Consider the following 15,223-nt stretch of genomic DNA (forward strand, 5'->3'; position numbering starts at 1 on the left):
CATCTACTGACTGAAACTGATATTCGAACATGATCAACACAAACCCGTTACCATCTACTGACTGAAACTGATATTCGAACATGATCAACACAAACCCGTTACCATCTACTGACTGAAACTGATATTCGAACATGATCAACACACACCCGTTACCATCTACTGACTGAACCTGATATTCGAACATGATCAACACAAACCCGTTACCATCTACTGACTGAACCTGATAATCGAACATGATCCACACTTTCCGGTTTCTACAGAATGATGACAATATTAAAAACATAACTAATGTTTGTTTCTTGACTATCTTTCTATATCGAGATCAGAAACAAACGAAATGCTGTGATATACCATATACAGTCGAAACTCGATGGCTCGAGGGACCGGCCAAAGTACTTCGAGCCTCGAGAATATCGAGCCAAGCGGGATTGCTTACAGAATGTTATTTTTTTCATTTGTTACATAAAGTCTTATTTACCTCGTTTGTTATTGGCTACGCTATCTCCGCAAGAGAAGGAAGAGTATTTATTTGGCATAGTTACGCACACTTAATTTCGTAATATGACTTATTCGATTATTTATAATAAAAATACATTTATGCGAAAAAAGCAATTGTAAACAGTGGGTAACACAAACAAAGCTTAAAAGTTATATCAAAATGCATAGTAATTTAGGGATGGATAACAATTAGAGACAGAACTTAAAGTGATGGCATGTTTATTCAAACTGTTAAACCATTTAAATTCGATAATAGTTATAATATCAGTCAAGCAATTTTAATCGATTAGCGCCTTGTGCTAAATGAAGCCAATCAAACAAATCAAGATGTGAGATTCTTGATTGAACCTGCGAAAATGACATCGACCCAAGCAAACAAATAAAAGTGTGAAATTCTTGTTTGGGACCGCGAAAACGACTTCGAGCGTGGAGAAATATCGACCCTCAAGATATCGAGCCATCCGATCGAAATTTATATGAACAAAGAGCAAATAAAAATCGGTCCTTTTAATTTGATTCGAGCCAACGAGGATATCGAGCCATGAGATATCGAGCCAACGAGTTTCGACTGTATACACAATGCAATACAGATTAACGACAACACGTATGTAATCGAAATTAAAAATGAAGATATGTTTTTGAAAATGACAATTCCATAATATTCTATATCACGCCTCTAGCGCGATTGGTCCAGAGCTAGTCACGCGGTGACCCAATATCTACCAACATTGGGTAACGACCAGTCACGCGGTGACCGCATATCTACCCACAGTGGGTAACGACCAGTCACGCGGTGACCCCATATCTACCCACAGTGGGTAACGACCAGTCACGCGGTGACCGCATATCTACCCACAGTGGGTAACGACCAGTCACGCGGTGACCCATATCTACCTACATTGGGTCACTAACCGTATATCGTACCAAAATGGCGTCTTTTTCCCGATTCCGATGAATAAAATGAAAATTCCCCTCGAATTGGATATATTCATGTACATCTGACAGCAACGAAATAATGCTTTCAAGATAATGATGCTTTTAGTGGCATTATTCATTGTACTCTTTGTCATACTATGAAACTTGTCTTTTACTACACCAACTGCTTCCATCGTTCGTTCTTGGTGCAGACACGTAGTGTCGTTATTTTATTTAGGTGTTGTTATAGACAAGTTTCACTGAATGTATAAGCAAGCATTCACTGTTTTATAGTTCACTTGTATAAGCAAGTATTCACTGTTTTATAGTTCACTTGTATAAGCAAGCATTCACTGTTTTATAGTTCACTTGTATAAGCAAGTATTCACTGTTTTATAGTTCACTTGTATAAGCAAGCATTCACTGTTTTATAGTTCACTTGTATAAGCAAGCATTCACTGTTTTATAGTTCACTTGTATAAGCAAGCATTCACTGTTTTATAGTTCACTTGTATAAGCAAGCATTCACTGTTTTATAGTTCACTTGTATAAGCAAGCATTCACTGTTTTATAGTTCACTTGTATAAGCAAGCATTCACTGTTTTATAGTTCACTTGTATAAGCAAGTATTCACTGTTTTATAGTTCACTTGTATAAGCAAGTATTCACTGTTTTATAGTTCACTTGTATAAGCAAGTATTCACTGTTTTATAGTTCACTTGTATAAGCAAGTATTCACTGTTTTATAGTTCACTTGTATAAGCAAGCATTCACTGTTTTATAGATCACTTGTATAAGCAAGCATTCACTGTTTTATAGTTCACTTGTATAAGCAAGTATTCACTGTTTTATAGTTCACTTGTATAAGCAAGCATTCACTGTTTTATAGTTCACTTGTATAAGCAAGCATTCACTGTTTTATAGTTCACTTGTATAAGCAAGCATTCACTGTTTTATAGTTCACTTGTATAAGCAAGCATTCACTGTTTTATAGTTCACTTGTATAAGCAAGCATTCACTGTTTTATAGTTCACTTGTATAAGCAAGTATTCACTGTTTTATAGTTCACTTGTATAAGCAAGTATTCCCTGTTTTATAGTTCACTTGTATAAGCAAGTATTCACTGTTTTATAGTTCACTTGTATAAGCAAGTATTCACTGTTTTATAGTTCACTTGTATAAGCAAGCATTCACTGTTTTATAGTTCACTTGTATAAGCAAGTATTCCCTGTTTTATAGTTCACTTTTATAAGCAAGCATTCACTGTTTTATAGTTCATTTGTATAAGCAAGTATTCACTGTTTTATAGTTCACTTGTATAAGCAAGCATTCACTGTTTCATAGTTCACTTGTATAAGCAAGTATTCACTGTTTTATAGTTCACTTGTATAAGCAAGCATTCACTGTTTTATAGTTCACTTGTATAAGCAAGCATTCACTGTTTTATAGTTCACTTGCTCTGGTATAGATTTAAGCACTTCACTGTTGCCATGTTGTTTTTATTGGCCATTGTAAAGTGAAACTAGAAATATTATTGGCCATTGTTAAGAAAGACAAATAAAATAAAGGAGTATCGAATACGATCTTAGGGTTGTGGTTGTATAAAAGTTGAAGATTTTTTTCGCGAACGATTTTCCCAGAAGAGTTAGACAGATGATATTTTAAGGCTTAACACAAGAAGAATGCTAAAAATATGATACAATTCAATATCGATCTGACTGACCGCTAATGCTATAGGTCAAGATCACCCTGCGCCGCACTGGACATAATTAAGTCAAAAATCTAAGCTTGAAACCAGCTCAGTATCCGAATAAGTGTGCAAGCTATTGTATTAATTTGCTTATGTCAAATACTGTTGTATTGCATTGCTCTTCGATTCCCTGGGTAACCAACGCTTATATAAGTGTGGTCAAATATGCAAACCACCTGTCAACACTAAACGACCGCTGGTTTACCACGGCCGAGTATCTTTTTTTAAAGGTATTTCTTGTATTTTCTTGTCAATTTTAATTCTGATTTCCTAAAGGCAGTATAACCACAAACATTCGTGTTTTCTAATTCAAAAAGGCCACATTTATGCTTTATACAATGAGTCGGCAACTCATAAATTTTGAGTAATCACTCAAGTACATATATATCTCTAGAACCCTTTTCTACAAAATGTTGACCAAAGGTTGGACAGTCTGCTGGTCAAATGAGCCAAAACAGTTAAGTTTTAAAACCATGCCAGTATGCTGTGCAGTTATTGTAATTGTAATTTTCGAGAGGCTTGGCCAGAACATATTTAAAAGGATGTTTTTGTTATGCTTGCTTTATATTGAACCTTAAAGAGACCAATACATTAACTATTTAAAAACAAATCTTGATCCTTCCTTCCCACTTTTGCATTGAGGCGAGTCCGTGTCCATTATGTGTAAGTGTCGAGTTGGTAACGGTAAGTAAGATGCATGTAAGATGCATGTATTTCTTCAAACCATTTTTAGAGTATTCATTTTTTTGGTAACAAAAACAACAATGTTCCTTTCAACTTTCATTTAATAACAACATCAGCCGCAGCAGCAACAACAACAACTTACATAACATTTTCATTTTTAAACCTACATACATATATCAGTTATTGTTAGCTCATATTAAAGCTCAGAATTAAAAGAAGCCTGACATGCAACGAAACAGTTATTGAAACGTTTTGAAAAAAAAATGCAAATGCAATTCATATTTACAACAAAATCAATCAATTCAAGATATTGCAACAGGTCATTCAACTATTACTCATATTTTGCTAATATATGCATATCTTGAACTCCATACATCTTATATCGTACTTCGATCTCACTACTTACAGTGCATGACGTTTGACACAAACATATACAATGATACATCATCAATAAACTGCATGTAATACGAAAAGTAAAAATGTCATCGATATTTTGTTATTATACTTCAGATGTTAGGAGTCTATTTATAAGCACGTACATGAGTGATATATGAAGTTAAAACCACAAACATTTGTCACACTGTCAATTTAGCACTATCATCTTTTACGAGGCGTTGATGAGCGAGTTTCTCCGAAGGATGGCGGTCGGGATTTCGTAGTTGGTGGGGAAGAGTCCCTGGCGGCGGTGACCATAGAAGCGGGAGACGACGTCAAGCGTGGAGTTGACGGTCTGGTTGACGTCCTTTTCGTCGCCGATGTTGGGGTTCACCTCGGCGATGTCCAGCATGGCCACCCGGCCTGGAGAAGGCAAGAAAAGAGTCATAAGTCTGGCCATAAACGTTAAATAAAGGTCAGTCAAACAACCGTGCGTGTACCCCTGTACATTTAGCAACGACTGTTCTTTTAGAAAACACATGATATGTAAATATATGTAAATATATGTAGTTGATTTATTCTTGTCCTAGATATACTTCAAACCGCGCACCTGTTAGGGCGAGTTCCTCTGCGATGAAACACATCTCACGGACGGACAGACCGCCGCTGACGGGAGTTCCGGTGCTCGGAGTGTGCGTCGGGTCCATGGCGTCTACGTCAAAACTCACGTGGATTGGTTTCGTCCCACTGAGAAACAAAGTAGCGTTTTGTCATCATATGAAATATTTTGTTAATCAATGATTTTGGAACATTTCACAAATGCTGGAATTGTAACTTTGCACAGTATAAGGAACGCAGCTTTGTACATAAAACAAATATAGCCCCACAACAAAATAAACGATATACTACCACTCACGTTGGGTCTACAGCATCGAGCGCCTTTTTGAGTATTTCTTTGATGCCGTTGTTGTCAACGTCGTGCATGCTGAAGGCGTTCATGCCGAACTTCTCGATGATCTTGCGCTCGCCCGGGTCCACGTCACGCAGCCCGATCCACGCGATCTGGTCAACCTTGATGCTGGAATAGAAGAAACGAGGGGTAAATCATAGTGATCGTTTTCCACACATTGTGCATCGTACGCCTGTGTTATGCTGATGAGGACATATGCACATAGGCCTTCGTTACATTGGTAACATTTGTGTCAGCTGTGATATTATAGGGATTACGTAAAGGAATCTAACAGTATACGTCTATTGCCCTTTGTAACCAATGTTTCATATAAACCAAGCTGTTGTTATTGGGCATCTCTGCGTGCGTGCGACCGGGAGGCAAACTGAGGGTTTCCAATTTATAACTTGAAATAAGAATGATCATGTAGGGTTCTTTTAGTGATTAAAACTGGTACATGAGACGAACTCCGGATTTTCATATACGGTTAGCAGTTGCATGTTTTAGGTCGCTGTTACTAAAATAGAGAAACAGTTTTCGCTCAATGGATTTAGTTTGAAATGAGGTCGAGTAATAAAACTAAGTATATATGGATTTAACTCGTGTAGATACGAACCACGAGATGCATTTTAGCTTGTTAAGTCATGGTCGCGGCTTTTGAAAAGTAAATGCAAGTAAATGAATTGCAGGCTTCACCTACCAGGGTTGAATTCCCTCCCAACCAGGCAGATGGGGAACATAGGGGTCAAGTTCCTCCACTACAAACGATAAGGGCATGCCGTGAATGTTCCCGCTATCTGACGTCAGCGGCGTGTTTATGTCGGCGTGAGCGTCTATCCATAATACGACCATATCCGGATGGACGCGCGCATGGCCCATAATGGTGCCGATGGCCATGCTGTGGTCGCCGCCGATGGCAAGACAGTGGCCTTCTGTACGCAGACATTTCTCAACCTCGTCGGCCGTCTGTTGATTTTCAATGACATCAATTTAGACTTCTAAATACAAATACAGTTCTCATTTGGCGCTGATTTACATGTTTTAATGAATTATAATATACAAGTTTGCTTGGTTTGTATAAGAAACGAAGTTGAAACTGTCTTACCCGAAGTGATCCCATGGCAACATTTCTGGGGTTCTTTACGTTTTCATGTGGCAAATCTTCGTCGAGGTAACCAAAATTAACGTCACCGTGGTCTTTGACATCACAGCCGATTTTTTTGAGGCGCTCCACCAGACCGCCGTCCCTGAGCGCCTGAGGCCCCTTTTCAGTGCCGTCCCGCCTCTGGTTATAACCAAAAGATCTTAATGTAAATTTAAAAAAGCAGCAATACAAACAAACAAACAGATTATGTAAAACAAGTAGCACTAGTCACACACAACTTTGAGAATCCTGACATATTTAGATTAACCTATTTCAGCAGATCCGTTTAATCTCAATTTGAGATAATTAACTCTAATTTTGATGCATGTCGTTTTCGGCGTATCCGTATATATAATTATATAAAGTAATTCATCAACAATTTATCAATTTGTAGCGAAAATGTTTAGCCACAAGTTTATTATCCGAATGAATGAAGTAGTGTCTGTTTTACGTAGTTTTTGTTCTCCTACTTTCTTTGTATCTCTAATGATTGCCTAATATCCTTATTACTTTAAATTAATCGGTTTTTCATTGCAAGACAACAAGTCTATTCGAACACAACAAATATAACATGATATTTACAAAAGTTTCTACATGATCGTAAGAAATTGGCCCTTCCTGATTGGTCAGATTTTTTAGTCTTCGAAAGAAATGATTTCATGTTTTTCATTATATTAATATTAAAAACTTACTGCTTAATGTTCATTATTATTATTATTATTATTATTATTATTATTATTATTATTATTATTATAATTATTATTATTATTATTATTAACATTATTATTATTATTATTATTATTATTATTATTATTATTATTATTATTATTATTATTATTAATTTATTATTATTAATATTATTATTATTATTATTATTATTATTATTATTATTATTATTATTATATTAATAATAATAATAATTATTATTATAATTATATTTTTTGCATTATTATTATTATTATTATTATTATTATTATTATTATTATTATTATTAATATCTTTATTATTATTGCTATTATTATTACAACATAAAATGTAACCTAATATTAAGTTTGAATTAAACAGTCAGATAATTGTTGTTGTATAAAAAAAACGTGGAAGAAAGAATAAAAGAAGTTTGTCGTCCTCGCCCCTATTATTAATTAATTGACTTTGACACATAGACAGAAACTTATATATACAAAAAATAGTTTCGTATTCTTAATGTATTGGGATGGTGAAAAAACCAACTCATTCTGTTCGTCATTTATGCTAATGAATCCAAATAATAATTTGTCGTCAGTATTAATTGGGTGGTGGGCACATATGTCTGTAACTTTCTGCTACAAAACCATTGCATTTTGATAAAAATATATTCGACTCACCACATACTGGTGCTTTGTAGATTAGTTACAGCTTTATTTTACAGTTTAATTGATAATGAGTCCGAGTCTCATTTTCGTTATCTTAATTATTCCATATACCAAGAGCAGATGAAATGCGATTTTACGTACATTTCTCTTCGTCTAACAATTGATTGATAATTGTTGGAAATTCGTAACGAATATTTAATATCCTTATGAAGAACCGGTTCAACTTAAAAATATTTACAAAAACTATTAATAGCGGATAGGGTATTACATTAGTACGACCTCACTGTGTACACCGTGTCAATGTACGATGTGCAATTTGACAACGTCCATGACCAGTTGGAAAGGCGTTAAAGAAATGCGCATGTCTTGATTATTTTGATACCTGGTTTACACAAATAAATGTACAAATATACATTTAATGTACACTAAATTAGATAACTCAGCGTGGCACTATCAAACCCAATGTTCTTGAATATTTCATTAATGAAGATCATCATTACATAGGAACAACAAGCATCATTTGGTTTTAAAATAAAACCGCATAGAATGGTCATAGAGAAAACAACAACACAAAACAAAAGCCCCTCTGAAATGCACCAACCTGTCCCTTGCTGACGGGCACCCCAACAACTCCAAGTTTCCTCCAAGTACCGATCTCAGAATTCCTGCGCTTGTCCATTTTGTGTTTGTATCAGGTAAAGGTCTTCCGGACACAAAGGTTAATAAGATTATCTGCTCGCGGCGCGGGTTTTTATACATGTTTGGGAAGAGGGATTGAAGAGAGGCGGAGTTTGATTGACAGCAAGTGTCAGATTTCGAAAAGTTTCCTTAGGCCTTTTCACTAGACCATTCCAAAGTATCAATACGAGGTTCACTGATGCTTATGGAAATTTTCCCCTGGACTCTCTGGAGACTGACCACGAACAGATCATGCATGACATCATGTACACTTTTCAATAACAAACTGATTTGTACTAAATTGCATTTTGTAGTATTAAATTCATTTTTTCACTTATCACTTATACACGTTAAAGGCACAGAGAGAGCCTATGGTGCACTGCACCACTGAATATGCTGAAAAGGGGCTACAGTGGAATCGGACATTTAGTTTAAAGCAAATTGAAGTTGAACATTTTTGCATTCTTGCGAGAGAAGATGGTTGATGTCCAAGGGCCCCAAACCCAGCAAGAGCAACGCAATCGAGTGCCAATGCTCGTCCATTTTCCATCATTTAACTAGCGTGCCATTATCATCACTTAAACCAAGTTGTATGTAGGGTTAGTTTGTTTCTAATTGATGGCCACAAGTAAAGTCTTGCATGACGCAGGATATTTTCTAGAAGTATTTCTTCTAATTATATTTTACAAAAGCAGCAGATGAGCAAATAATTGAAACTTCGGAGATCGATGTACGTTAGTGGGCCTTTACCCATGGGGGTGTGTCTGTCTCTTCCAATCGTTATTTCTAGTTTGGGAGGTGTGTCTTTTTAATCCAATCAACTAACCATAATCTGGAGGTGTGTCTCTGAAACACGGCCGACTGTTGCATCGTCATCATGTATTATCACAACATCAAAAGTCTAGAAGGAATGTTTTTGAAATATTTTGTTGACAAATCTTCTTAAGATTCTGAAGAGATAATCTTTTTAAAGTCACGGTACCGTCAGCTTAAGTGACAAAGTGTTAATAATGGTTGAAAATATGAGTGCTAAAAACAGTCCAGTATTTGGGCCATCAAAACAACCACTGCGTAAAAATACTTGACTGTTTACTGTACGTGAACTTGGCTTGCTATTTGGTTAAAACGATTTGAATGTCATTTCATTTGTTGCTGAAGCAACATATGTATCCTTGCATAACAGTATAACAGCAGCGCCAAAATCTATCAAATGCTTTTGTGAATTGATATTGTCTGTCAGTAACTATTAACATTCGAATGGCTTTGGTCTCAGACATTTTAAATTACTAATTTTGAGTGTAGGGGGGAGAGGGGGAGAGGGGGGGGGGGGCACATTTATATTTGTATATTCGAAGATATCTGTAAGTTAAAGTAAAAATGTGTACTACATGGACTTCAAGCACCGACACATATATTACAAGCTCGACTTAAATGTTACATTCAAAATACAAAATTCGGCAACAAATCTGGGTGTTTTTGTTTATATTTACAATTTGGCTGGTATAGATGAGCCTAGAGCAGTGACCTCATGAGGTCAAACCTCTCTAGGATCGTACAATAGAGTAGGCGCTTTCGAAACATCAGGAAGAACATTTTACAGATTTAAGTGACAACATGTAATTAGTGTATTTCTAAAATTTCAGATTTGAAGATAGCCAAATCATGTTTACAATCTATAAATTGTCATGGAAATCAGATAAGAAATGCGTTTTGAAAACAAAAAAGTAAATGCGAGAACATCACGCATGTCGGTCACGCGATATATGGGAGGTGTGTCCCGGTCCCAAGTACATTTCCATTAGAGGTGTGTTATTTGAAACCATTTCATTGGGCACGCGGCGAGGGTGTGTTACCAGAATGACCTTCACCTGGCACAAAGTCCGAAACACAAACAAGCTGATCATCTGGGCTTGTGCTGAAGCCATAATGTACCTACAGACTTATCCCGACTTACGTTTTTCTTCTAATATACATTTGTTTACACATGGTATTATCTAAATCTTCTCTTTAACTAATAATAACAAGTTAGAAAAACAACTTCTAATTGACCTCAAGTTTTTGAATGATGAGAGATATCAATATACAATGATAATAATGTTAATATTTAAAGAATGCATTATAATTACTATTTCATTTCAATATTTATTATGTCAACCATTAGTTAAATAAACAATAAAACTTAATGTTTGATAGCCAACAAGCGGGGTTATTTTATTTAAAATGCACTTGTAATTACTGTCTGGTCGGGTAGCCATACACTGATGAAATGTCTAAAGTGGACACTTCTGTATTGTGATATAATCTAGAATCAATTCCACTCACAACCCTCAACAAAATCAAACTTCGCACTCATAAGCTGGTAACATCTGGTAACAGAAACATTACCAAACTGAAAGCAGAATGCTTATGTGCTAATTATACAGAACACACAACTGTATCCTTTTTGAGGTGACAATTAAAATAAAAAACGCACTTATTTTAAAATTTACAGATTTTACTGCATCCCGGTTGCTAGTCGAACGGTTTAGCAATTCAGCATATCACCACTGAATTACTAGCAATTACAAACTTATATAACCCAAATTACCGTATTAAATATAAATGGACTTCTGTATTTAACATTATCAATTCCAAAAATAAAAACAGGATAATTGTTTGTTCCAGTTTAAAGCTGCACTCTCACAGATTGAACGTTTCAGTGACATTTTTTTATTATTATTTTTTTTTGTCTTGGAACGAGCAAATTTTTGCAAAACTCCATGGAAACCAGTTATATAAGACTGCTGACAAAAATTAGATCGCAGATTTTTATGTTTAAGTTCAAACAATAATATTCTATGCATTTTTCTTAAAACACCATAAATCATTATTTTTTAACGGAAATATGAAAATCTGCGATCTGATCTTTTGTCAGCAAGCTTTTATCATTGGTTTGCAGATATTTACGCAAAAATTTGCTCTTTCCGAGACAAATAATAAAAAAAGTTGTAAAAATGGTATATCTGTGAGAGTGCAGCTTTAAGATATGCAATATGTTTCATCATGTGAGCACTAAAAGTAATATTTCACGAGTGGCTCTGCTCTACTTTTGGAGTTCACGAGGTAATATATAATGCAATCTTACACGGAAACAAACTATGTTTCTCTTTTTTTCATGCTTATAATGTAACCAAAACAATATTTTATTGATTTTTAATAGCGCGAAATATCAACCGAATGACATCTTACCGAAGACGAATTTCAATGACGTCATTGACTTTTCTGTCCTGCGTCGTATGTTACCATTTTTACAATGAAGCGGAAAATTCAGCAGGAAATTCAATTTTGAAAGTCAAATGACCAATGTCCAACGTCGTGCCATCAATCCATTCGTTTTGAATGTTCATCGTCAAGCTTTTTGCCACGACTTTCATTTTTGAATATCAACGTCTTTCCAGCACGGCTTTTTTAATATCCAATGTCAAATGTCGTGTCTCCACGACATTCAATTTTGAAGTTCAAATGTCCAATATCGTGCAAGGCGGATTTCCCCAATGTTCAATGTCGTACAACACGACTTTTATTTTGGATGCACAATGTGGGGCCAGAACGACTCTCATTTTTAAAGTCCTATGCCCAATTTCGTGCCAGCACGACATTCGATTTTGAATGTCCAATAATGTCGTGCCAGCACGACATTCGATTTTGAATGTCCAATAATGTCGTGCCAGCACGACATTCAACTTTGAATGTCCAATAGTGTCGTGCCAGCACGGCATTCAACTTTGAATGTCCAATAGTGTCGTGCCAGCACGACATTCAATTTTGAATGTCCAATAATGTCGTGCCAGCACGACATTCAACTTTGAATGTCCAATAATGTCGTGCCAGCACGGCATTCAACTTTGAATGTCCAATAATGTCGTGCCAGCACGGCATTCAACTTTGAATGTCCAATAATGTCGTGCCAGCACGACATTCAATTTTGAATGTCCAATAATGTCGTGCCAGCACGGCATTCAACTTTGAATGTCCAATGTTGCTCCAGCACGACTTTCATTTTTGAATGTCTTTTGTCCAATGTCGTGTGAGCACGACATTCAACTTTGAATGTCCAATAATGTCGTGCCAGCACGGCATTCAACTTTGAATGTCCAATGTCCAATGTTGTTCCAGCACGACTTTCATTTTTGAATGTCTTTTGTCCAATGTCGTGTGAGCGCGACATTCAATTGTGAATGTTCAATGTCGTTCCAGCACGACATTCAACTTTGAATGTCCAATGTCGTTCCAGCACGGCATTCAACTTTGAATGTCCAATGTCGTTCCAGCACGACTTTCATTTTTTAATGTCTATTGTCCAATGTCGTGTGCGCACGCCAATCCACGACAATCGTTTTTAAATGTCCAATGTCATGCCAGCACGACATTCAATTTTGAATGTCCACAATAATTTCGTGCCAGCACCATCGACGGAAACTAGAAACAGTCGAGATATATACACTGTACCATCGTCGGAACCTTGAAATGGTCGAGTAACACACACACTGTACCATCGTCGGAACATAGAAACAGTCGAGTTACATACACTGTACCATTGTCGGAACCTAGAAACAGTCAAGTAACACACAGTGTACCATCGTCTGTACCTAGAAACAGTCGGGTTACACACGCAGTTACCATCGTCGGAACCTAGAAACAGTCGAGTTACACACGCAGTTACATCGTCGGTACCTAGAAACAGTCGGGTTACATACACTGAACCATCGTCGGAACCTAGAAACAGTCGAGTTACACCGTCGGAAACTAGAAACAGTCGAGTTACACCGTCGGAAACTAGAAACAGTCGAGTTACATACACTGTACCATCGTCGGAACCTAGAAACAGTCGAGTTACATACACTGTTCCATCGTCGGAACCTAGAAACAGTCGAGTTACACACATTGTACAGCCGTTGGAACCTAGAAACAGTCGAGTTACACACATTGTACCACCGTTGGAACATAAAAACAGTCGAGTCACACACACTGTACCATCGTCGGAACATAGAAACAGTCGAGTTACATACACTGTACCATCGTCGGAAACTAGAAACAGTCGAGTTACATACACTGTACCATCGTCGGAAACTAGAAACAGTCGAGTTACATACACTGTACCATCGTCGGAACCTAGAAACAGTCGAGTTACATACACTGTACCACCGTTGGAAACTAGAAACAGTCGAGTTACATACACTGTACCATCGTCGGAACATAGAAACAGTCGAGTTACATACACTGTACCACCGTCGGAACATAGAAACAGTCGAGTTACATACACTGTACTACCGTCGGAACCTAGAAACAGTCGAGTTACACACACTGTACCACCGTCGGAAACTAGAAACAGTCGAGTTACATACACTGTACCACCGTCGGAACATAGAAACAGTCGAGTTACATACACTGTACCACCGTCGGAACATAGAAACAGTCGAGTTACATACACTGTACCATCGTCGGAAACTAGAAACAGTCGAGTTACATACACTGTACCACCGTTGGCACTAGAAACAGTCGAGTTACATAGACTGTACCACCGTTGGAACCTAGAAACAGTCGAGTTAAATACACTGTACCACCGTTGGAACCTAGAAACAGTCGAGTTACATACACTGTACCACCGTCGGAACCTAGAAACAGTCGAGTTACATACACTGTACCACCGTCGGAACCAAGAAACAGTCGAGTTACATACACTGTACCACCGTCGGAACCTAGAAACAGTCGAGTTACATACACTGTACCACCGTCGGAACCTAGAAACAGTCGAGTTACATACACTGTACCACCGTCGGAACCTAGAAACAGTCGAGTTACATACACTGTACCATCGTCGGAACCTAGAAACAGTCGAGTTACATACACTGTACCATCGTCGGAACCTAGAAACAGTCGAGTTACATACACTGTACCACCGTCGGAACCTAGAAACAGTCGAGTTACATACACTGTACCATCGTCGGAACCTAGAAACAGTCGAGTTACATACACTGTACCATCGTCGGAACCTAGAAACAGTCGAGTTACATACACTGTACCATCGTCGAAACCTAGAAACAGTCGAGTTACACACGCAGTTACATCGTCGGAAACTAGAAACAGTCGAGTTACATACACTGTGCGGTTGTCGGATCCTAAATATGCGAATACACCCAAGGGCAAAAACTCTCAGGTGACTACAGCGATATGGCTGGTCTTGTCCGAGATACGAGCAGTATGCCATTACGCATTTTGGTTCAAGTTGGTGTCGATTGGAGAAATACTTAGTTAAGTTATTTAGCGGACAAGACCAATTTAAGCCCATTTCTTTAATTAGAGTGGACAACATTCTGGTCAACGCTCGCCCGGTACCCACGCTCGCCCGCCCGTACACCACAGGTCAAACTTTAATACATCCTGTTTTTTTTTACAACGGACCAATAAAAGACGTTTATGCTTTTCAAGGGACTCTTTCATCGTTTTATTGTTGGTGACCGTTTTTTTCGAAACCGTTTTAAAACTGGTTTGTTTCACTCATCTTTATGAAGAAACACCAATCAACTTACCCATTTCAACAGAATTTTGTATTTTTAAGCCTATAATCATTAAATTTTCAATAGCGTAACTAATTCTTTCAGCAAAATAGAGCATTTAATGTCATTTTGTTTAATAAGCCTGTATGCAAACAATAGAGCTCTTATTTGATCTTGGGATTTTTTTTTCTTTTTACATGCATTTTATTATCATTTCAAACAATTTATTTTTTTAGATGTCAGACCCAAAGACACCTGAACGATTTAAAACCACTTAGCCATTATGTCCAAAAACTGCTGGGAAACCTTTGTTTTTAATTAAGACAAACTTCTTCAATATTT

General features: G+C 37.0%; 1 protein-coding gene across 1 annotated transcript; it reads right to left on the minus strand.

The window, feature by feature from the left end:
* Positions 1–3,930: 3,930 nt before the first annotated feature.
* Positions 3,931–8,409, minus strand: LOC128207584 (arginase, hepatic-like). Its single transcript, XM_052910616.1, has 6 exons — positions 8,269–8,409; positions 6,277–6,456; positions 5,872–6,137; positions 5,139–5,300; positions 4,833–4,969; positions 3,931–4,645 (listed from the first exon to the last, which is right to left on the minus strand). Exons 1-6 carry the CDS (start codon positions 8,344–8,346, stop codon positions 4,452–4,454), a joined length of 1,017 nt encoding a protein of 338 aa, XP_052766576.1. The 5' UTR covers positions 8,347–8,409; the 3' UTR covers positions 3,931–4,451.
* Positions 8,410–15,223: the final 6,814 nt, after the last annotated feature.

The sequence above is a fragment of the Mya arenaria genome, chromosome 11, assembly GCF_026914265.1.
Source record: "Mya arenaria isolate MELC-2E11 chromosome 11, ASM2691426v1".
NCBI classification, from domain to species: domain Eukaryota; kingdom Metazoa; phylum Mollusca; class Bivalvia; order Myida; family Myidae; genus Mya; species Mya arenaria.